Consider the following 23588-nt stretch of genomic DNA (forward strand, 5'->3'; position numbering starts at 1 on the left):
AGTGATCTCCTCTACCTGGCAGGAAGCATGGTGTGAGGCAGCCCCAACTTTCCAACTGAACCCAGCAAAAGAGGAGCTACACCCAGTTTCATGTATCAGTCTCAGGGAGGGACTCCGATGGGCTCTGCTGGAGTGACATGCCTATGCCTTTACCCCCAGAACTGTTGCCAGAGGAATAAGGTACTATACAGGGTAAGTGTACTGTCATGGGCAGCCACACCAAAGTCACAGGGGATGAAGATGGCTATTTTGCCCAAAGGAAATAGCAGTGCTGGGCAGGCACAGCTAACAAATCCATCCCAGCTGTGCTCCCATCAGTCAGAAAAAACGGCGTTAATATGTTTTGGTACATATTCTTCCAGACTTTTTTTTGATGTGTATACATATACACACTTCCTCCTACAGCCCCCACTTCCAGTGAGCATATTTCAAGGTACTGAAGCAAAAAGTCAAGGAAAGTCAAATATATGAAAAAAAAAAAAAGTAAAGGAAATAATCCTCTTCTCTCTTTTGTTATTAAAAAATGACAAAACAACTCAGACATCTCCATCAATTCTTTTATTATTATTTATTTATTTGGCTGCACCAGGTCTTAGTTGAGGCATGTGGGATCTTTAGTTGCAGCGTGCAGGATCTTTAGTTGCGGCATGCGAACTCTTAGTTACAGCATGTGGGATCTAGTTCCCTGACCAGGGATCAAACCTGGGCCTCCTGCATTGGGAGCTCAGAGTCTTAGCCACTGGCCCACCAGGGAAGTCCCTCCATCAATTCTTGAATCCAACAGAAAATTAGCCATTAGATGAGTGAATGATCTTTTAAGATTAAAGTGGAAGAAATCACAAGGAAAAGATGGACAGGTTTCTTTACAAACATAAAAACATTCTTTTTTTTAATTGAAGTATAGTTGATTTACAATGTGTTAATTTCGGCTGTACAGCAAAGTGATTCACCTATACATATACATATATGTATATGTATATGTATATGTACACATTCTTTTTTTATATTCTTTTCCATTACGATTTATCATAGGATACTAAATATAATTCTCTGTGCTATACAGTAGGACCTTGAGTTTATCCATTCCATATATAATAGCTTACATCTGCTAACCCCAGCCTCCACCCCATCCCTCCCCCAACCCCCTCCCTGTTGGCAACCACAAATCTGTCCTCTATGTCTGTGAGTCTGTTTCTGCTTCGTAGATAGGTTCATTTCATGTCATATTTTATCTTATTTATGTATTTATTTTTTGGCCATGCTGCTCAGCTTGCGGGATCTTAGTTCCCCGACCAAGGATCGAACCTGAGCCATGGCAGTGAAAGTGCCAAGTCCTAACCACTGGACCACCAGGGTGTTCCTTGTGTCATATTTTAGATTCCACACGTAAGTGATACCATATGGTTATTTGTCTTTCTCTTTCTGACTTGGTTCACTTAGTATGATAATCTCTAGTTGCACCCATGTTGCTGCAAATGGCATTATTTCATTCTTTTTTATGGCTGAGTAGTATTCCATTATATATAGGTACCCCATTTTCTTTATCCAGTCATCTGTAGAAGGACATTTAGGTTGTTTCCATGCCTTGGCTATTGTGAATAGTGCTGCAGTGAACATAGGGGTGCGTGTAGCTTTTTGGATTAGAGTTTTTTCTGGATATATGCTCAGGAGTGGGATTGCTGGATTATATGGTAGCTCTATTTTTAATTTTCTGAAGAACCTCCATTCTGTTCTCCATAGTGGCTGCACCAACTTACATTCCCACCAACGGTGTAGGAGGGTTCCCTTTCCTCTACACCCCCTCCAGCATTTGTTATTTGTAGCGTTTTAATGATGGCCATTCTGACCAGTGTGAGGTGGTGCCTCATTGTAGTTTTGATTTGTATTTCTCTAATGTTGAGCATCTTTTCATGTGCCTATTAGCCATTTGTATTTCTTCTTTGGAGAAATGTATATTTAGGTCTTCTGCTCATTTTTCCATTGGGTTGTTTGTTTTTTTGTTTTTGAGTTGTATGAGCTGTTCGTATATTTTGGAAATTAAGCCCTTGTCTGTTGCATCACAAATATAAAAACATTCTTAACTTCTGTTTTTGGAAACAAAGCAAAAAAAGAAAAAAAAAAAACCCTACCTTATTCCAAAATCATAACTAACAGTAAAAGGCAAACTTCAGACTGGGGAAATGTTTTACAGACAATGGGTTAATATTTCCATTATGTAAATAACATAAAATTGATAACAGACTAAGAACCCAATAAATGGTCAAAAGAGACAGATGAAACACAATGAACATGGAACATTCTCTACCTCACAAGTAGTTAAGGAAGTACAAACTAAAAGAAGCCATTTATACCCTCTCAAATGTAAAGTTTAAAAAAACTGGTAACCCCAAAAGCTGGTGTTAGTGTGAGCAATGGATACTTCTACATTTCTGGTGGGAAAATGACTTGCTAAAAATCTTTCTTTTGGAAAGCAATTTGGCAGTATGCATCAAAGGCTTAAATAATGTCCAGGCCTGGGACTTCCCTGGTGGTGCAGTGGTTAAGAATCCGCCTGCCAATGTAGGGGACACGGGTTTGAGCCCTGGTCCAGGAGATCCCACATGCCTTGAAGCAACTAAGCCCATGCGCCACAGCTACTGAGCCTGTGCTCTAGAGACCACAAGCCACAACTGCTGAGCCTGCACTCCACAACTACTGAAGCCTGCGCACCTAGAGTCCGTGCTCCACAACAAGAGAAGCCACCGCAGTGAGAAGCCTGCACACCACAACGAAGAGTAGCCCCCGCTCGCCGCAACTAGAGAAAGCCTGCACGCAGCATTGAAGACCCAACGCAGCCATAAATAAATAAATTTATTAAAAAAAGAAATAATGTCCAGGCCTTTTGACCCAGGAATTTCTCTTCTGGGAATGAATTTCAGGGAAATAATCCTAAATTAGGACAAATATATATGCGCCAAGATGTTTGAAGAAATATTTTTATAACAGGAAAATTTACAAGAAATCACCAAGAAGGGAATGATTAAAAAACATAAAGTACATCTACCAGATGTAATATTTCACAGCTCGTAAATTGGTGGTAATGCAACCTACTTAAAAACGGAAAAAATGCTTATAATGTTAAGCAGGTATGCAGTTTGATAACTTCAATGTAAAATGCAAACTACAAATTATTCATAGCAGAGTGGAGAGAAACACCACAAATGTTAATGGTTAAAGAATTATCTGATTCGTTTTTTTTTTCCATTGATTAATTATTTATTTTTGGCTGCGTTGGGTCTTCATTGAAAAAGTGGGCTTTCTCTAGTTGCCTAGTTGCGGTGAGTAGGGGCTACTCTTTCTTGTGGTGCGTGGGCTTCTCACTGCGGTGGCTTCTCTTGTTGCAGAGCACGGGCTCTAGGCACGCGGGCTTCAGTAGTAGTGGCTTACAGGTTCTAGAGCGCAGGCTCACTAGTTGTGGTGCATGGGCTTAGTTGCTTCACAGCATGTGGGATCTTTCCGGACCAGGGCTCGAACTCATCTCCCCTGCATTGGCAGGCGGATTCTTAACTACTGCGCAACCAGGGAAGTCCCTCTGATTCAGTTTTGTTTCTTTCACTTCTCTCTACATGTCTGTAGTCTCCAAACATTTTTTTGTTGAGTAATATTAACTTTACAATAAAAAAGTCACTTAAAAAAAATTATGCCAAAAGATGGTGGGTGTGTACCAATTTGGTGTTCAGTTATTTAAATTGTATTTTAACAACAATAACAACAAAGAAATAGAATGGATTTAAATGTCAAATTCATCACACCTTTTCTCTCCCTGCTAATGAAACAGTGATAGTGCATTGAAAGATTTGGAGTCAGACAGATCTGGGTTCAAACTTCACCCCCACCCCTTACCAGCTGTGGGAACTTGGGCAAATCATTTAACAGCTCTGAGCCTCAGTTTCCTCATCTAGAGAATGACATAATCACACCAATAATCATACCTTCTTTGTAGGGTTATTTTGAGAATGAGACAACTTAGAAAATGCCTTTCACCCAGTGGGCTAGTTCCCTTGTTGTCACTTGGGTTCCTAGCACATACTTGGTACTTATTGAGTGGGTGCTCAGTAAGAAGTGAGACAGAAAAGAGTTTTTTTCTCCTTTTCTAGACGTTAGCTGCCCTAGGACAGCACTTTCAATATTATTTCTCCTTCCATTCTTGAAGCCCCACAAGTTCTAGTCAAGCTCGAAATCAAGCTCAAAATTTGGGGTTTCCCCTCTTCTTCCACAGTACCTACCCCTACTTCCTCACCCTATCAGCAGCAGCCTATCTTAAGAGGCTCAGCGGTCCCTCTAATATTTACCAGATCTCACTAATTTCTCTTGGCTAACACAGGCATATTCTGGGGCAATGATTCTTTTTTTTTGGAATTTCTGTATTTTATTTATTGTATTTAAACAGCAGGTTCTTATTAGTCATCCATTTTATACATATTAGTGTATACATGTCAATCCCAATCTCCCAATTCAACCCACCACCACCACCCCTGCTGCTTTCCCCACTTGGTGTCCATACGTTTGTTCTCTACATCTGTGTCTCTGTTTCTGCCCTGCAAACCGGTTCATCTATACCATTTTTCTAGGCTCCACATATATGCGTTAATATACAATATTTGTTTTTCTCTTTCTGACTTACTTCACTCTGTATGACAGTCTCTAGATCCATCCACGTCTCTACAAATGACCAATTTCAGTCCTTTTAATGGCTGAGTAATATTCCATTGTATATATGTACCACATTTTCTTTATCCGTTTGTCTGTTGATGGGCATTTATGTTGCTTCCATGACCTGGCTATTGTAAATAGTGCTGCAATGAACATTGGGGTGCATGTGTCTTTTCGAATTATGGTTTTCTCTGGGTATATGCCCAGTAGTGGGATTGCTGGGTCATATAGTAAGTCTATTTTTAGTTTTTTAGGGAACCTCCATACTGTTCTCCATAGTGGCTGTATCAACTTACATTCCCACCAACAGTGCAAGAGGCTTCCCTTTTCTCCAAACCCTCTCCAGCATTTGTTGTTTGTAAATTTTCTGATGATGCCCATTCTAACTGGTGTGAGGTAATACCTCATTGTAGCTTTGATTTGCATTTCTCTAATAATTACTGATGCTGAGCAGCTTTTCTTGTGCTTCTTGGCCATCTGCATGTCTTCTTTAGAGAAATGTCTATTTAGATCTTCTGCCCATTTTTTGGATTGGGTTGTTTGTTTTTTTAATATTGAGCTGCATGAGCTGTTTATATATTTTGGAGATTAATCCTTTGTCCGTTGATTCGTTTGCAAATATTTTCTCCTGTTCTGAGGGTTGTCTTTCCATGTTGTTTGTAGTTTCCTTTGCTTTGAAAAAGCTTTTAAATTTCATTAGGTCCCATTTGTTATTTTTGTTTTTATTTCCATTTCTCTAGGAGGTGGATCAAAAAAGATCTTGCTGTGATTTATGTCAAAGCGTGTTCTTCCTATGTTTTCCTCTAAGAGTTTTAGAGTGTCCAGTCTGGTTTTTTTTTGGCTGCATTGGGTCTTTGTTGCTGCGGGCGGCTTTCTCTAGTTGTGGCGAGCGGGGGCTACTCTGCATTGCGGTGCGAGAGTTTCCGGTCTTAACATTTAGGTCTCTAATCCATTTTGAGTTTATTTTTGTGTATGGTGTTAGGGAGTGTTCTAATTTCATTCTTTTACATGTAGCTGTCCAGTTTTCTCAGTACCACTTATTGAAGAGACTGCTTTTCTCCATTGTATATCCTTGCCTCCTTTGTCTTAGATTAGTTGACCATACGTGCATGGGTTTATCTCTGGGCTTTCTATCCTGTTCCATTGATCTTTATTTCTGTTTTTGTGCCAGTGCCATATTGTCTTGATTACTGTAGCTTTGTAGTATAGTCTGAAGTCAGGGAATCTGATTCCTCCTGCTCCGTTTTTTTCCCTCAAAACTGCTTTGGCTCTTCGGGGTCTTTTCTGTCTCCATACAAATTTTAAGATTTTTTGTTCTAGTTCTGTAAAAAATGCCATTGGTAATTTGATAGGGATTGCATTGAATCTGTAGATTGCTTTGGGTAGTATAGTTATTTTCACAATATTGATTCTTCCAATCCAAGGACATGGTATATCTCTCCATCTGTTTGTATCATCTTTAATTTCTTTCATCTGTGTCTTGTAGTTTTCTGCATACAGGTCTTTTGTCTCCCTAGGTAGGTTTATTCCTAGGTATTTTATTCTTTTTGTTGCAATGGTAAATGGGAGTGTTTCCTTAATTTCTCATTCAGGTTTTTCATCATTAGTGTATAGGAATGCAAGAGATATCTGTGCATTAATTTTGGGGGTTTTTTTGTTTGTTTTTTAACATATTTATTGGAGTATAATTGCTTTATAATGGTGTGTTAGTTTCTGCTTTATAACAAAGTGAATCAGCTATACATATACATATATCCCCATATCTCTTCCCTCTTGCGTCTCCCTCCCACCCTCCCTATCCCACCCCTCAAGGTGGTCACCAAGCACCAAGCTGATCTCCCTGTGCTATGTGGCTGCTTCCCACTGGCTATCTATTTTACATTTGGTGGTATATATAAGTCCGTGCCACTCTCTCACTTCGTCTCAGCTTACCCTTCCCCCTCCCCATGTCCTCAAGTCCATTGTGCATTAATTTTGTATCCTGCAACTTTACCAAATTCATTGATTAGCTCTAGTAGTTTTCTGACGGCATTTTTAGGATTCTCTATGTATAGTATCGTGTCATCTGCAAACAGTGACAGTTTTACTTCTTCTTTTCCATTTTGTATTCCTTTTAGTTCTTTTTCTTCTCTGATTGCCGTGGCTAGGACTTCCAACACTATGTTGAATAATAGTGGTGAGAGCGGACATCCTTGTCTTGTGCCTGATCTTAGAGGAAATGTTTTCAGTTTTTCACCATTGAGAATGATGTGTGCTTTGGGTTTGTCGTATATGGCCTTTATTATGTTGAGGTAAGTTACCTCTATGCCCACTTTCTGGAGAGTTTTTATCATAAATGGGTGTTGAATTTTGGCAAAAGCTTTTTCTGCATCTATGGAGATGATCATATGGTTTTTCTTCTTCGATTTGTTAATATGGTGTATCACATTGATTGATTTGCATATATTGAAGAATCCTTGCATCCCTGGGATAAATCCCACTTGATCATGGTGTATGATCCTTTTAATGTATTATTGGATTCTGTTTGCTAGTATTTTGTTGAGGATTTTTGCATCTATATTCTTCAGTGATATTGGTCTGTAATTTTCTTTTTTTGTAGTATCTTTGTCTAGTTTTGGTATCAGGGTGATGGTGGCCTCATAGAATGAGTTTGGGAGTGTTCTTTCCTCTGCAATTTTTTGGAAGAGTTTGAGAAGGATGGGTGTTAGCTGTTCTCTAAATGTTTGATAGAATTCACCTGTGAAGCCATCAGGTCCTGGACTTTTTTGGAACATTTTTAATCACAGTTTTAATTTCCTTACTTCTGATTGGTCTGTTCATATTTTCTGTTTCTTCCTGGTTCAGTGTTGGAAGGTTATACCTTTCTAAGAATTTGTCCATTTCTTCCAGGCTGTCCATTTTATTGGCATAGAGTTGCTTGTAGTAGTTTCTTAGGATGCTTTGTATTTCTGCGGTGTCTGTTGTAACGTCTCCTTTTTCATTTCTAATTTTATCGATTTGAGTCCTCTCCCTCGTTTTCTTGATGTGTCTCGCTAATGGTTTATCAATTTTATCTTCTCAAAGAACCAGCTTTTAGTTTTATTGATCTTTGCTATTGTTTTCTTTGTTTCTGCTCTGATCTTTATGATTTGTTTCCTTCTACTAACTTTGGGTTTTGTTTGTTCTTCGTTCTCTAGTTCCTTTAGGTGTAAGGTTAGATTGTTTATTTGAGATTTTTCTTGTTTCTTGAGGTAGGCTTGTATTGCTATAAACTTCCCTCTTAGAACTCCTTTTGCTGCGTCCCATAGGTTTTGGATCGTCGTGTTTTCATTGTCATTTGTCTCTAGGTATTTTTTGATTTCCTCTTTGATTTCTTCAGTGATCTCTTGGTTATTTAGTAACGTATTGTTTAGCCTCCATGTGTTTGTGTTTGTTGTGTTTTTTCCCCTGTAATTGATTTCTAATCTCGTAGCGTGTGGTCAGAAAAGATGCTTGATATGATTTCAATTTTCTTAAATTCACCGAGGCTTGATTTGTGACCCAAGATGTGGTCTATCCTGGAGGATGTTTTGTGTGCACTTGAGAAGAAAGTGTAATCTGCTGTTTTCGGATGGAATGTCCTATAAATATCAATTAAATCTGTCTGGTCTATTGTGTCATTTAAAGCTTGTGTTTCCTTATTAATTTTCTGTTTGGATGATCTGTCCATTCGTGTAAGTGAGGTGTTAAAGTCCCCCACTATTATTGTGTTACTGTCGATTTCCTCTTTTATAGCTGTTAGCAGTTGCCTTACGTATGGAGGTGTTCCCGTGTTGGGTGCATATATATTTAGAATACTTATATCTTCTTCTTGGATTGATCCCTTGATCATTATGTAGTGTCCTTCCTTGTCTCTTGTAACATTCTTTATTTTAAAGTCTATTTTATCTGATATGAGTATTGCTACTCCAGCTTTCTTTTGATTGCCATTTGCATGGAACATCTTTTTCCTTCCCCTCACTTTTAGTCTGTATGTGTCCCTAGGTCTGAAGTGCGTCTTCTGTAGACAGCATATATACGGGTCTTGTTTTCGCATCCATTCAGCCAGTCTGTGTCTTTTGGTTGGAGCATTTAATCCATTCTCGTTTAAGGTAATTATAGATATGTATGTTCCTATTACTATTTTCTTAATTGTTTTGGGTTTGTTTTTGTAGGTCCTTTTCTTCTCTTGTGTTTCCCACTTAGAGAAGTTCCTTTAGCATACGTTGTAGAGCTGGATTGGTGGTGCTGAATTATCTTAGCTTTTGTTTGTCTGTAAAGCTTTTGATTTCTCCGTCAAATCTGAATTGCATCCTTGCCGGGTAGAGTAATCTTGGTTGTAGGTTCTTCCCTTTCATCACTTTAAATATATCATGCCACTCCCTTCTGGCTTGTAGAGTTTCTGCTGAGAAATCAGCTTTTAACCTTATGGGAGTTCCCTTGTATGTTATTTGTTATTTTCCCCTCGTTGCTTTCTTTGTCTTTGATTTTTGTCAGTTTGATTACTATGTGTCTCAGCGTGTTTCTCCTTGGGTTTATCGTGCCTGGGACTCTGTGCTTCCTGGACTTGGGTGGCTATTTCCTTTCCCATGTTAGGGAAGTTTTCAACTATAATCTCTTCAAATAGTTTCTCGGGTCCTTTCTCTCTCTCTCTTCTCCTTCTGGGACCCCTATCATGCGAATGTTGTTGTGTTTAATGTTGTCTCAGAGGTCTCTTAGGCTGTCTTCAGTTCTTTTCATTCTTTTTTCTTTATTCTGTTCGGCAGCAGTGAATTCCACCATTCTGTCTTCCAGGTCACTTATCCGTTCTTCTGCCTCAGTTATTCTGCTATTGATTATAGTTTTCATTTCAGTTATTGTATTGTTCATCTCTGTTTGTTTGTTCTTTAATTCTTCTAGGTCTTTGCTAAACATTTCTTGCATCTTCTTGATCTTCGCCTCCATTCTTTTCCCGAGGTCCTGGATCATCTTCACTATCATTATTCTGAATTCTTTTTCTGGAAGGTTGCCTATCTCCACTTCATTTAGTTGTTTTCCTGGGGTTTTATCTTGTTCCTTCATCTGGTACATAGCCCTCTGCCTTTTCATCTTGTCTGTCTTTCTGTGAAGGTGGTTTTTGTTCCACGGGCTGCAGGATTGTAGTTCTTCTTGCTTCTGCTGTCTGCCCTCTGGTGGATGAGGCTATCTAAGAGGCTTGTACAAGTTTCCTGATGGGAGGGACTGGTGGTGCATAGAGCTGGGTGTTGCTCTGGTGGGCAGAGCTCAATAAAACTTTAATCCACTTGTCTGCTGATAGGTGGGATGGGGTTCCCTCCCTGTTAGTTGTTTGGCCTGAAGCAACCCAACACTGGAGCCTACCCGGCTCTTTGGTGGGGCTAATGGCAGACTCTGGGAGGGCTCAAGCCAAGGGGCATTTCTCAGAACTTCTGCTGCCAGTGTCCTTGTCCCCACGGTGAGCCACAGCCACCCCCCGCCTCTGCAGAAGACCCTCCAACACTAGCAGATAGGTCTGGTTCAGTCTCCTATAGGGTGACTGCTTCTTCCCCTGGGTCCCGATGTGCATATTACTTTGTGTGTGCTCTCGAAGAGTGGAGTCTCTGTTTCCCCCAGTCGAAGTCCTGCAATCAAATCCCACTAGCCTTCAAAGTCTGATTCTCTAGGAATTCCTCCTCCCATTGCCAGACCCCCAGGTTGGGAAGCCTGACGTGGGGCTCAGAACCTTCACTCCAGTGGGTGGACTTATGTAGTATAAGTGTTCTCCAGTTTGTGAGTCACCTACCCAGCAGTTATGGGATTTGATTTTATTGTGATTGCGCCCCTCCTACCGTCTCATTGTGGCTTCTCCTTTGTCTTTGGATGTGGCGTATCTTCTTTGGTGAGTTCCAGTGTCTTGCTGTCGATGATTGTTCAGCAGTTAGTTGTGATTCGAGTGCTCTCGCAAGAGGGAGTGAGCGCACGTCCTTCTACTCTGCCATCTTCCCTCCTGCCCTCCGTCTGAGGCAATGATTCTTGTGCTTTTCTCTGATTCTCAACCCACAATACCTACAATTTTGTATGTGAGGGTGCTGGTAGGCCCTAGAGAGGGACGTGTAAAAAGGGCCTCTAGAGTCTAAGACCTGCCTTACAAAACTGGCTCACCACCAACTCTCTGATCTGGCCCTTCCCCTTTCTGTATCCTAGTTTCCTCATCTGTAAAATAAGTGTCATAATATTACCTGCTTTGACATAGGTTGTTGAGAGGATCAAATTCATGTACAGTGCTGAGCATCACCCTAGCTTTGTCCCTTGCATAACCGTCCTCCCAGAGTTGTTTTAACAATAGGCCCTGAGCTTTCATCAAAGCTTGTGATAAGAAATCACCATGTGAAACTCAGTCTCCTTTTGCTGCCAAATGTATGGAGAATCTTATCAACATATGACTCTAGTTGAGAAATTTCTCCAGCTTGACAAATTATTAGAATTTTTGTCGTGAAAACTGGGAGATGCCCTTTACTCTGATATCAAATGTTCTGAGACTGATTCATCATATTTCCATTTTTCGCCTTAGCTTCCAGGAAGCTCAAAGCTAAATCTAACGCTTAATGACAGCGACTCCATTAAATCAGATGAGCTTAACTTTATATTTGTGTTTTATGAAACTCATGAGACACACCCTCAGTTATAAGTTTTCTCGAATTCTTTTGAAAAAGAAAGAGGAGAAGAAGGGAAGAGAAGGAAACAGGTATAGTTTGAAAAGAGGGCTTGGCATGCCAGCTACTCACTGTATCAACTAGAATATAGGTTTGGTTTCTCTAAGAGACACCCAAAATAATTGTGACTTAAATAAAATAGAAGTATATAACCATCTGGCCACAGTAGTCTCAGGCTGGTACGATTACTACGAGGGAACCTAGCTTCTTATCTTGTTGCTCAGCTGTTCCTATGGTGTCTTTGACCACATGTTTCAAGATGGGTGGCCACCATGCCTCATCCCAGCCAGGGGAAGCGGGGGACACGCACTGGCACTCAAGACCTCATAGTGGGGCTTCCCTGGTGGCGCAGTGGTTGAGAGTCCACCTGCCGATGCAGGGGACACGGGTTCGTGCCCCGGTCCGGGAAGATCCCACATGCCGCGGAGCGGCTGGGCCCGTGAGCCATGGCCGCTGAGCCTGCGTGTCCGGACCCTGTGCTCCGCAACGGGAGAGGCCACAGCAGTGAGAGGCCCACGTACCGCAAAAAAAAAAAGAAGACCTCATAGTGACACACATCTCTTCCACTCACATCCTGTCAGCCAAAACTCGGTTACGTGATCACACCTAACTGCAAAGGAGGCTGGGATATTTAGTCTTTCAGAGAAACATGTCCAGCTAAAAATCAGGAGTTCTGTTACTATAGAAGAAAGGGAGAACAGATTCGGAAGGACATCTACCAGTTTCTGCCACATCTGCCATCTCAGATGTATTTCTTTTATTTATTTATTTATTTATTTATTTACTAACTTACTTATTTATGGCTGTGTTGGGTCTTTGTAGCTGTGCAGTCTTTCTCTAGCTGCGGTGAGTAGGGGCTACTCTTCATTGCAGTGCGCGGTCTTATTGCGGTGGCTTCTCTTGTTGCAGAGCATGCACTCTAGGCACATGGGCTTCAGCAGTTGTGGCACGCAGGCTCAGTAGTTGTTGCTCATGGGCTCTAGAGCGCAGGCTCAGTAGTTGTGTTGGGTGGGCTTAGTTGCTCCGCGACATGTGGGATCTTCCTGGACCAGGGCTTGAACCCGTGTCCCCTGCATTGGCAGGTGGATTCTTAACCACTGCGCCACCAGGGAAGCCCTATCTCAGATGTATTTCTTTCTTCTTTTTTTTTTTAAAGACACTTTTTAAAAACTATTTATTTATTTACTTATCGGCTGTGTTGGGCCTTGGTTGCTGCACGTGGGCTTTTCTCTAGTTGCAGTTAGCGGGGGCTACTCTTCGTTGCAGTGCGTGGGCTTCTCATTGCAGTGGCTTCTCTTGTTGTGGAGCCTGGGCTCTAGGCGTGCAGGCTTCAGTAGTTGTGGCACACGGGCTTAGTTGCTCCGAGGCATGTGGGATCTTCCTGGACCAGGGCTCGGACCTGTGTCCCCTGCATTGGCAGGTGGATTCTTAACCTCTGTGCCACCAGGGAAGTCCCTCAGATGTATTCCTTTGCACATGATTGCACTCTCGTCCGCCCCAATTTCAGCTTCACCCCCTCTATTCAGTATAGCTTCCATGCTGCTATCAGAGTACTTTCCACTTCAGAGTGTTATTATGGCACTGCCCTGGTCACAAACCAACCCTGGCTCCATACTACCTAGGAAAGTGATGCCCAAACTGTACAATGCATTAGGAATCAGCTGGAGGGCGTGCTAAAACAGAGCCAGCTGGGCCCCACCTGTAGCCCTACTGACTGGGTAGGTCTGGGCCCTGAGAATTTGCATCTTTATTAAGTTCTCAGGTGATGCTGATGTTGCTGGTTCAGGAACCACACTTTGAGAACCCTTGACCTCAAGAATAAAACCAGTGCTCCTTAACCTGCCATCCAAAGGCTATTCCAGCCTGGTCTCAACCTACTTTCTGCCTCATCTCTCATCTTTCCCTCCCCCTCCACACACCCAGGGCTCCAGTCACACTGAAGTTCTCACGTCTCTCTAACCAGGCAAGCTGTTCGCACCTTTGTGCCTTGCTGTTCCTTTTGTCTGGAATATCTTCTGATAGGCAACCTCCTTTCCACATCCTCCCTGAAGGCTTTCCTGACCCTCTAAGCTGTTGTTAAACCATTCTCTGTCCCAGGTCCCTACACATTTTGTACATTCTTCTATTATTGCTTTTATTGCCTCGTGTGTTGGTTTTCTGCCCAGCTGCCTCCCCTTCTCTGAAGCCTTAGTCACCTACATAGCTCTTAGCCACGGTAACAGGGTCACTGAGTAAGGAAACAAAAGTATGAATGAGGAAAAGGAGGCAGGTAGATGGAGTGAATAAATCAATGAGGTGAGTGAAGAGAAGAAATGATGAGTGAGTTAATACACGAACAAGTGAGTTATAATCCATTTGTGCTTAGTTCTCTCCTTTGAGTCCTCAGTCACAGATCAGGAAAGGAATTTACCCTCTGACCATTTTTCCACAAAGTTCCAGCCATTCCTTTTTTTTTTTTTTTTTTGGCTGTGCCCTGTGGCCTTTAGGATCTCAGTTCACCCACCAGGGATTGAACCCAGGCCACGGCAGTGAAAGCCCAGAATCCTAACCACCAGGCCACCAGGTTCTCATTGCGGTGGCTTCTCTTGTTGAGGAGTGTGGGCTCTAGGCACGTGGGCTTCAGTAGTTGTGGCATATGAGCTCAGTAGTTGTGGCTCGTGTGCTTAGTTGCTCCACGGCATGTGGGATCTTCCTGGACCAGGGCTCGAACCCGTGTCCCCTGCATTGGCAGGCAGATTCTTAACCACTGTGCCACCAGGGAAGTCTCCCATTGCTTCCTTCTTACCAGAAGTCACCTGGGACCCAGCATCTAATAGTCAGTTCCCCAGAACTGGCCTGGGGACCCATGCTGGGTCATGTTCCCTATGCCAGGGCTTAATCTCTACCCAATCCTGTTCTCACTCACCCTGGTGTTTCTGAAAGTCAGTTGTAAGGCATTTGGGACTCAGGTAAACGATGCTGGTGGATGATTTTCAGGGCCAAGACACAAAAGACTTTTTCACCAAACTGGTGATAAAGTGTCAGTATCGTTTCAAATTAAAATTGGAGCCTAGGGAATTCCCTGGAGGTCCAGTGGTTAGGACGCCACACTTCCACTGCTGGGGCCAGGTTCAATCCCTGGTCAGGGAACTAAGATCCTGCAAGCCATGGGGTCGGCCAAAAAATAAAATAATAAACAAATAAAATTGGAACCTTGAGGTGCTGGAACTAATCTCCCCCTCATCACAGGGAACCCAGCTTTCTCCAAACCCCATAAAGGAAGCCTTCTTTGGCTCCAGCGGACATGGGTATGGCCATAAGAAGGGACTCTCCCTGTCCTGCTGCGGTTGTCAACTCTGCCAGGGATGGTACTATCATGGTGGTAACTGTTCCTGCACCAAGGCTGTGTAGCCTCAGAAGGCAGTGAACCTTTTTTAGCCTTGATGTCCTCCTCTGCAGGGTAGGGATGTTACTACTCACCTTGCAGATGTGGGGTGAGCATCAGATAAGACATGGGAGCAAAGGGCCCAGCACAGTACTAGGCAGATAGTAGGTGTACAATAGAGAACAACTAGAATAACTAGAATTCTCACAACTGATAAAAGAGTTAAGTTTTTTCCCTAATGAATCAGGCCCAGTCACTCTTCTAGGGTTTTTCCTTCTATTTATTATATCTACCTTCCTCTCTCACAATTCTACCTAATTTTGGGACCTCAGCTGCCATCCTACCTCCTCCACAAATCTGTCTCTGTTCCTGGAACATTCTATTAACAACGCCTACCATACTTATGGTCTGGTCTAATGGACATGGAAATGAGTAGTGAATTAAGAACAGGGGGTCTGTAGGCAGGGCTGCCATGTATGGTTGCACAGGTTGTGCACTGCCTGGGCCTGGAAGTACCATTCACAGACTGTAAGGAAGTGGGGCCCTGATGCACTGTGTGATAAAGAGGCTCTGTGCGCAAGTCAGATGAACTGAGCTTGAAACCTGGCTCGACCACTAATCAATTGTTTGAGCAAGCAACACATGTAAACTCCTGACTTAGCTTCCTTATCTGTGAATGGGATGTTATTAGTTCCTACCATGAGGGATAGTTGAGAAGATTCAGTAGCTTAACGAGTTGAACAGTGCCTTGTAAAGGACTGAATTTACTGAGCACTTAATTTCAGAAATTAAGTGTGGGTGTTTTTTCTGAGAAGGCTGTACACAAGCTAGGGTCAGTGGGTCACCGAAAATCTGCAGCCGTGCCCCCCGACCCCCACCCCTCCCCCACCGCCACATAGCAGGAGGCAGATCCTCACGCTGTCCTTTCTTGAAGGACCCTACTCCACCCTTCTTTTTGCCAAAATCCGCTTTTATTAGGTCTTCTTCAGTTGACAGATGACACCTCCAAAGTAAACTAGCTTAAGCCAAAAGAAGCATTTGTGGGTGGATATAACTGAACTCTAATGGAGGATCCAGGGCTCCAGGTACATCCTGAGTGCTCTGTCTTCTCCATCTCCTGGCTCTGCTCCTCTGTATTGGCTTTATTCTCAGGCAGACTCTTCCATGTGGCAGGAAAATGGGTTACTGGGTGGTTCAAGCTTGTATTTTATGGTTTTTCATATAAAGGAAGAGAAATCCTCCTTTCTTTCCACATCCATAGAGCAATCTTATAGAAGGCCTCTGATTGGCCCAGCTTGGGTCACATGCCCACTCTTTGGCTCAATCATTGTGGCTAGAGGGATGGTGGACTGAGATTGGCCAAGCTAGGGCCATGTATCCACGAGTTTGACAGCCCCACAGAGCTACATGGAGTGGGGAGGGGACAGTTCTCCAGTAGGAGAGGTGCTGGGCACACAAGAATGTTGGCCGTCCTGGCCATCCTTCTCTACGGTTCAGTTCATAGGTCAGTTCCTCAGGGAAGCTTCCCCTCCCCTCCTCCACGTGGACCTCAACCTTCCCACAGTAAATTATTCTCCGACTCTCTGACACCACAGTTTGGGAACAACTGGAGGCAGGGACGAGAGTGTATTTATTCATCTGTGACTCCCAGGCCTAGCTTCCTAACCAGGGCTGTGGAAGGCACATTCTTGGTGGCCTATCCAGCATCCATTTCCCCTTCCTCTTCAGATCTTTGTCGGGTTCCACCTTGTCTCCCCACTGCCTTAGGCTTAGTGGGGAAGCTGATTCCATTTTCATGGAGAGTAGTTTAAACCCATTAGTCATCCCTTGCCAGTGACTGGTTCAAAAATGGGCACGTAGGACCTAATTTGGGCTGGTGAGACACAAGGGTGTCTGCGAAAGGCTTCTTGCTCTTTTGGGTGGGCATGGAAGCCAGCTGGCGCCTTCCTGCCCTCTCTCGTGCTGGACAGAAATGAGGAAGCATTTGGCCTCCATCAACTGCTACTGGCTGCCACTGCACAGCTGGAAGGGAAACTACTTTAGGCAAAAGCTGACACCGCGGGAGTGTGGAGACACCTGGACCCTTGATGGCCTTGTTGAGTTGCTGGAGATTGGCTAACCCTGGGTGCCACCCTGCCCCAGGACCACCAAACCCCTAGCTAACACACTTCCTTGTTAAACCACCTTGAGCTGGGGTGTTCTGTTACCTGTGGCCACAAGTATCTTCAGAAAGTTCTCCCTGAACGAATGACCTAGGCGAGTGGCCACAGGCTGAGAGCCCTCAAGCATGCCCTCCTAAACTATGCCACCCACACAAGTTCCTTTCTACCCCACAATAACAGACAAAGATTCTGGATGCTTTTTAAAAAAAAACCACACCAGTCACTTTATTCTTAAGTTGGTACTTTACAAAACCAGAAGGGAGAAGTCCTTGAGGGTGAAAGGGGTAGGGGAGTGGGAGATGGTGGAGAGAGGGACGAGGACAACCCAGAAATGAAGCCCCCCCCATCTTGGGGGACCAAGCAGAGACTGGGCCCCAGGCCAGCCCAGCAGGGCCTCTCGTGTCCTGGCTGTACAGAGCTGGGCCAAAAGACCTCAGGGAAGGGTCACAGCTTCTAGAGACTGTCGCCATTAGACAGGCAGCCACAGGCTGAGGCTTCTGGCAGCCCAAAGAAGGAAGTGGGCCTCCCCCTCCCAAGCCGGGGGGGAGGCAGCCTGAGGCAGGGGTGAGAGCTACCCGTCCAGCAGCTTTAGGATGCTCTCACGCTCCTTCAGAGTCTTCCAGGCCTGGTCCTTCTCCTTCTTGGTGGGCGTCCGCTTCTTCTGCCGGGCAGCCATGATCTTGCGGAAGGCGTCCATGACCTCATTGTCTGCCATGCGGACCCGCTGCCTCAGCTCCTGCCGACTCACCTCCTCCTTTGCCAGCCTGTGGGGACCAGCCGGCCAGGTGCCATGGGAAGCCCACCAGAGTAGGGCTCCTCCCTGTTCCAGACTGAGCCCACCCCACTACCCAGGGCTGCCACTCCTGTGGACCATTTCATACCAAATAGCAAAGTTATTGAGCCACGTTTACATGGTGCCCTGTGCCAAGTACTACCTCTTCAAAAATATCAGCTCAGTTAATCCTAACAACCTTGTGAGGTAGGTACTATTATTCCTATGTTACCAGTGAGGAAACTGAGGCTCAAGGAGGATAAGAAATGCCCCAAGATCCCACAACTAGTGAGGAGGAGATCTGAATCAAGGCAGGCTTCCTCCAAACAATATTCTTTAAAAGGTGTTCTGGGGGCTTCCCTGGTGGCGCAGTGGTTAAGAATCCACCTGCCAATGCAGGGGACACGGGTTCGAGCCCTGGTCCGGGAAGATCCCACATGCCGTGGGGCAACTAAGCCCATGCACCACAACTACTGAGCCTGCGCTCTAGAGCCCGTGCTCTGCAATAAGAGAAGCCACCGCAATGAAGAGTAGCCCCAGCTCTCTGCAACTAGAGAAAGCCCGTGCACAGCAACGAAGACCCAATGCAGCCAAAAATAAATAAATGAAATAAATAAATTTAAAAAAAAAGTGTTCTGGTGCCAGCAGAAGACCTGCTTTTACTTCAGCAACCAAATTCCAGAGCAACCTAAGGGTCTAGACAGCCTGAGGTCTACAGGAGGTGAGTGAGATACCAAACTGACCCCTTCGAATGGAACCTGACCTATAAATTCAATTCATGGTGGAGCTGGAAGGTCACTTAGAGATCTATCTAGTCCAACCTGTTTTCGGAAGGGGAAGCTGCTGCTCAGGGCAGGGGATGCCTTGCTTAAGACCCTGCAGCTACCCATGCAGGGCTGAGGGCGGCACGCTGGCCTTCTGATAGCCAAGCTAGTTCCTTCACTGCCCATTACTTCTGTAGCTGCACATCCCCACTTCTCTCTCTCTCTCCCGTCCCCCTCCCTTCCTCAGTACTCTTTCATCTGTATTTTCCTCTTCTAGCCCTTGAAAGGGAACTAGAAAGAGGCTCTGGATTCAGTCTTGGGCTCCAGTCACAGCTTAGCTGTTTATTGGCTGTGTGACCTTCAGCAGAGCACTCATTTCACTGCGCCTTTATTTCCTTATTTGGTAAACAGGGAACACTACCACCTACTCCCTGGGCTATAGCAGAGATTAAGTAAGAGGGTGTACATAAAGCCCCTGGTACACGGTAGGCACTCAGTATACCCTCATCCTTAAATACCCTAGCAGCTTGCCAGCAACTTCTTCTCCTTCTAATGATGCACGTCTTTACCAGCCACTCACGTGGTGACTGCAAGCCCTTTGCCCTGCCTCTCTTCCTAACCCAGCACAACGTCTAAGAGACAGGCAGAGGTGGCCAAATGAACGAGCGTGCCCTGCTCTGCTGGGGCTCTGTGAGGCGGAGACACAGCACCTGCCTACGAGGAGCAAGGGGACTTAGTTGGGCTGCTTCTCTATCTTCCCAAGAAAAGGGTAGCCACTACCATGATCTCCCTACAGATACCACCTGCACCCTTGTTGTGAGGAGTGCAAGGCAAGATGGATGGGAATGAATAGAAAATGAATGACATCGCATGAAAACACTGGTCAGTTCCTGGTGAGGGGCTGGTAGTAATCACAGATGCTCAAGAAAATGTTAACAGTTGATAAACTGAGGTGGAGAGTATACTGGTGTTTACTGTACTACACCGTCAGAGTTTCTGTGTGTATGAAATTTTTCACAATAAAACTCTGGGGGAAAAAGAAAGTTAACTATGGAAAGACTTAAAAATAAACCACACAACAATGCGAATACAGTTAACACCACTGAACCGTACACTTGAAAATGGTTTAGAGGGTAAATTTTGTGTTATTTGTTGTTACCACAATTAGAAGTGAATAAACAAGTCACAGATGCCTGAGCTCTAGTCTGTGGAACGAGAATCTGTTTGAGAGAAGACCAGTGGGGTGGTGCCCGGCACTGACATTTTTTTCAAAGCCCTCCGGGTGATTTAGAGGCCCTGCTGGGTTTGGAAAGCCTGTCGTAAAGCTCCCGGAAGGTCACCAGCATGGGCAAGGCCTCGCTGGCCACGCCCTGGCCCGGGCATCCTGTCCACACTCACCTCAGCAGGTCGTGCTTCTTGGTGCGGTTGTGGGCACTGAGCGCTTTCAGCTCGGCCTGCCGTTTGCGCAGCTCCGCCAGAACTTCGTCCTCCGAGTCCTCCGCAGGGCGGTCCTCAGATTCCAGCAGGCCCTGGGCGATCAGCTCCTCCTTGATGCGGCTCTCCAGGGACTTGGTATGCGGCACACTGCAGGCAAAGGCAGTGCTCAGCTCAAGGGCCAGCCTGCAAGGGGGACCGCTCTGAGGTGCCCAAGGTTAGTGAACACCTTCCTTTCTCTTTGGGCACCGCCTCTCTATCTATCTACACATAAAAATATAGAGACAGACACATCTGGTCTTGTTGTAAACATACGCAACATATATCGATATGCTATGTAATATAAAATACAGAAAAACCTACAATGCTAATGACCCAAAGAGAATAACTATTTTGTTATCTGTTACTATTACATATATTACCATCTTCTTACCACATGTTACGTTATATACATAAAAATACGTATTTTATGTTCTTATATAAATACTATACGTATTCCAGATTTTGTTACATATTATTCCCACTTCTTTAATGTATTATTTTAGCTTTTCCCCGCCATGTACCAACATTTAAATATATCTTAAGTAAAAAGAGGATCATATTGTCTGTATTGTGCTACAACTGACAGTTTCCACTTATCACTCTATTGTTTACATCTTTGCGTGTCAGTTAACTATATTTCTCTAGTATGATTAATAGTTGCAAGTTATTTCATCATATGGAGTTATGACAATTTAGCCAACCAGTCTCCTCCAGGTGGACATTTGGGTTGTTTACAGTAAGAACAGGGCCATGATGAAAACCCTGTACTAAGCTTGTGCATGTGGAAATCCTGGCCCAGCACACACATCTGACTTCTACTGGTCTTTATCAAAATGTCCTCAGTCTCTATTAATGAAGACCACACATGCTGGATGGACAAAAGTCAACAGAAGCAGAGGCCAGACTGTGAGGCGTGGACAGGATGTCACTCACCTGAAGGGTTTGTTCTGATTGCGGGGAGAGGTGCTTGCCCCGTCAGCCCCTGATTCTTTTCCAGACATGTCCGGAATAGGAGAGTCCTCCATGGGGGAAATAATATTTTCCTAGAAGAGCACAGAAATGGATGGAGGGAGAAAGAGCTATAGTATTACCATTTTCCTGCCCCCCTCTGACCTACACGGACAGTCTTCACATACCAGAAATATCTTTTTATTTTTCTCATCCCACCCGCTGTGGGAAGTCTTCCCAAACCGACTCTAAAAAACGTCGATCATTTTAAAAATTCTTTATTTTGTACTGATACCAAAAGAAGGGAGCACAGAAGGGTGACGGTAACACTCAGCAATGGTAGTGAGAAGAGCTAAGGTATATTAACCGTTTGCAGTGCACCAGGCGCTGTGCTAAACGTGCTGCGGCAGAGGCTGCCAGCGGTCCAAAAGCCATTCTTGCCTTTCTTCCACAGTAGCTGGGCTTATGGCTGCCCAGATACACCACACTTCCCAGCCTCCCCTGCAGTCAGGGGTGGTCATCTGACAAACTCTCTCCAGTGGAAAGTGATTAGAAGAGATAAGAGCCACAGCTGGCCACGGCCTTCACACACTCCTCTTTGCTGTTTTTCTGTGGGCTTGGAGTGGCAATCACACTTGGAGTGACCTTGTGCAGAGTGCATGTTTAAGACAGCAAAGCCAGCATACGTGGGGTCCCCGTCTGATGGTGTGGAACGGAGATGTCCCCCTACCCCCACCTCAGCCAACCTGGAACGTGTGCCCAGAAAGACGTGGGAGAGAAAGACGCTATCGTGTTTGAGACAGCCAGGAAACTGAGGCTCAAGAGGTGAAGAGATATGCCTAAGGGCAGCCAGCAGGCATAAAGAAAGGGACCCTGAACCTGGGGTTTGAGTTCTGCTTCTATGTATTAGCTGTGTGACCTCAAGCAAACAGTTCCCTTTTTTGAGCCTCGACCTTGTTGGGTGTAACATGGGGTTAACCACTGTCTTTGCCTCTAACGAGAGGATGTGTAGAAAGCCCCTTGCACAGGGCCTTTAGCCAACGCTCAGCAAAAGTAACTGTGGAGTAACGGCTACCTTGGGGGCAGGTTAAAAACTGGGAGGGGCATGAGAGGGCCTTCAAGAATACTGATGATGTTTTCTTTTGTGGTCCTGGGGCTATAAGTGTGCTCATTTGTGAAAACTGATCTAGCTGTACCTTTATGACCTATGTACCTCTCTAAATGTATAATGTACTTCAATAAACAATAAAAAATTAAACATTGAAACAGAGTGAATACAGTTCTTGTTTTGGGTTGGGGTGCTCACCTCCACCAAGGCCTGCAGGAGTCGCTGCGTCAGGGCACCAAAGGGGCACCCGTCTTCCGGCTGCTCATGCTGGGCCTCAGACTTCTTCAGCAGGGCATCCACATCTGAATCGGGTAGAGAAGGGGTGGACATGTGTGCTGAAGTGCTAGGAACTCAAGTCCTGGCCTGGGGTGGGCAGGGAGGTGAGGGGCCTACCTTTCGTGTCCAGTTCAGTCAGTGGCCCCATGAGGCCTTTCTTCTTGTCAGCCACGGCTGCTGCCCGGGCCCCGTCCTTCTGCTCCTCCAGCAGGTCCTCCTGTGCCCAGCGCTGGGAGTAGTGCTTCCCCAGGGGCGGGATCTGTGGGAGACATCCCATCCGGTCCCAAAGCAGTAAATACACGCCAGTCGTGCCTGGGGTGTCAGGGGCTCTCTGCGCGCTTGGGACTGCCAACAGGCTCTTCGTTCATCCCTCATTGCTCCATTTACCTGTCCTCCCAAGTACCTAGCCCAGGACCAAGGCCTGAGCCTGGTACAGGTGAGAAGAGATAAAGGAGATAAAATCTCTACACTCACAGTCTAGTAAGGAAGCCAGGTACGTACGGAACTGAAACACACAGACGGCAATACAGAACAATTTCCAAGATGTAAGGTGCAGAATGGTGCGTGTACATGGACCTTTTCCGTTGACAGCTGTTATCTCTAGAGAGAACTATAGATCCTAGGGTCAGAAGTGAGAGGAAAATATCTTTCGCATTGCCTGAACTTGTTACTGCCTGTATGGATTACCTTTTCAGATAAATTTTTTAAAAACTCAGACAAGTGAAGTGACAGAGGTAGGTCAAGGTGCTGTGGCGCACACAAGACCGACCAACCTTCTGCTGGGGAATCTGCAAAGCCATCTTGGTGGCGGTAACATGCGATTAGGGGCTCGAAGGGTGTTAGTTTGCCAAGGGGAGAAGGGCATGTGCAGAGGCCCAGAGACCAGCAAGGACTCTGGAGTGAGGGCAAGGTGCTTGGGGGGGCTGATAAATACAGCAGTGTAGAGGGAGTGTGGCCAAGGAAACTGGAGAGGGGCACTGGGGCTGTGCCACCAAGGGCTGAGATGCTTGGAGACTCGATTCTGTAGGTAACGGGAGCCAGGGGAGGCCATGTCATGAGCACATCCGAACATGACAGCTGAGCTATGGGAGAATTTCCCACCAACACTTTTCTGTATTTTCTACATTTTCTTTAATGGAACCTTTTTTATTTTCATCATAAAAAAAATAAATTTTTATATATTAAAAAAAAGAGAATCTCCCTAGAGCAGCAGTCCCCAAGCTTTTTGGCACCAGGACCGGTTTCGTGGAAGACAGTTTTTCCATGGACCAGGGTGGGGGGCCGGGGGGGTGGCTCAGGCGGTGATGTCAGCAATGGGGGAGCAGCAGATGAAGCTTCGC

General features: G+C 44.9%; 2 protein-coding genes across 9 annotated transcripts in view; one reads left to right on the top strand and one right to left on the bottom strand.

Annotated features, from left to right (window-relative positions):
• The window catches only part of OGG1 (8-oxoguanine DNA glycosylase), a 42649-nt gene extending 19219 nt beyond the window's left edge, over positions 1-23430 (top strand). For both annotated transcript variants that reach the window (XR_002643314.3, XM_089919654.1), the window contains one exon: positions 1-23430. Coding sequence is in view for 1 of the 2 variants with exons in the window: in XM_089919654.1 (XP_089775780.1) it covers positions 1-5 (5 nt within the window). In the remaining variant the exon portion in view is untranslated.
• Positions 17099-23588, bottom strand: part of TADA3 (transcriptional adaptor 3) — an 11122-nt gene continuing 4632 nt past the window's right edge. For 6 of the 7 annotated variants that reach the window (XM_022564749.3, XM_022564748.3, XM_089919650.1 and 3 more), the window contains exons 6-10: positions 22366-22507; positions 22171-22274; positions 20850-20959; positions 19839-20060; positions 17099-17668 (exon numbers count right to left, since the gene is read on the bottom strand). In XM_022564749.3, coding sequence (XP_022420457.1) covers positions 17476-17668; positions 19839-20060; positions 20850-20959; positions 22171-22274; positions 22366-22507 — 771 coding nt within the window. In that variant the 3' untranslated portion in view covers positions 17099-17475. The remainder of the gene's footprint in view (positions 17669-19838; positions 20061-20849; positions 20960-22170; positions 22275-22365; positions 22508-23588) is intronic. The other variant, XM_022564750.3, reaches the window with a different exon arrangement.

Source organism: Delphinapterus leucas, chromosome 10 (genome assembly GCF_059928025.1).
Source record: "Delphinapterus leucas isolate spDelLeu-1000000601 "Yukka" chromosome 10, BTC_Dleu_Yukka2, whole genome shotgun sequence".
In the NCBI taxonomy this organism is placed as follows: Eukaryota; Metazoa; Chordata; class Mammalia; order Artiodactyla; family Monodontidae; genus Delphinapterus; species Delphinapterus leucas.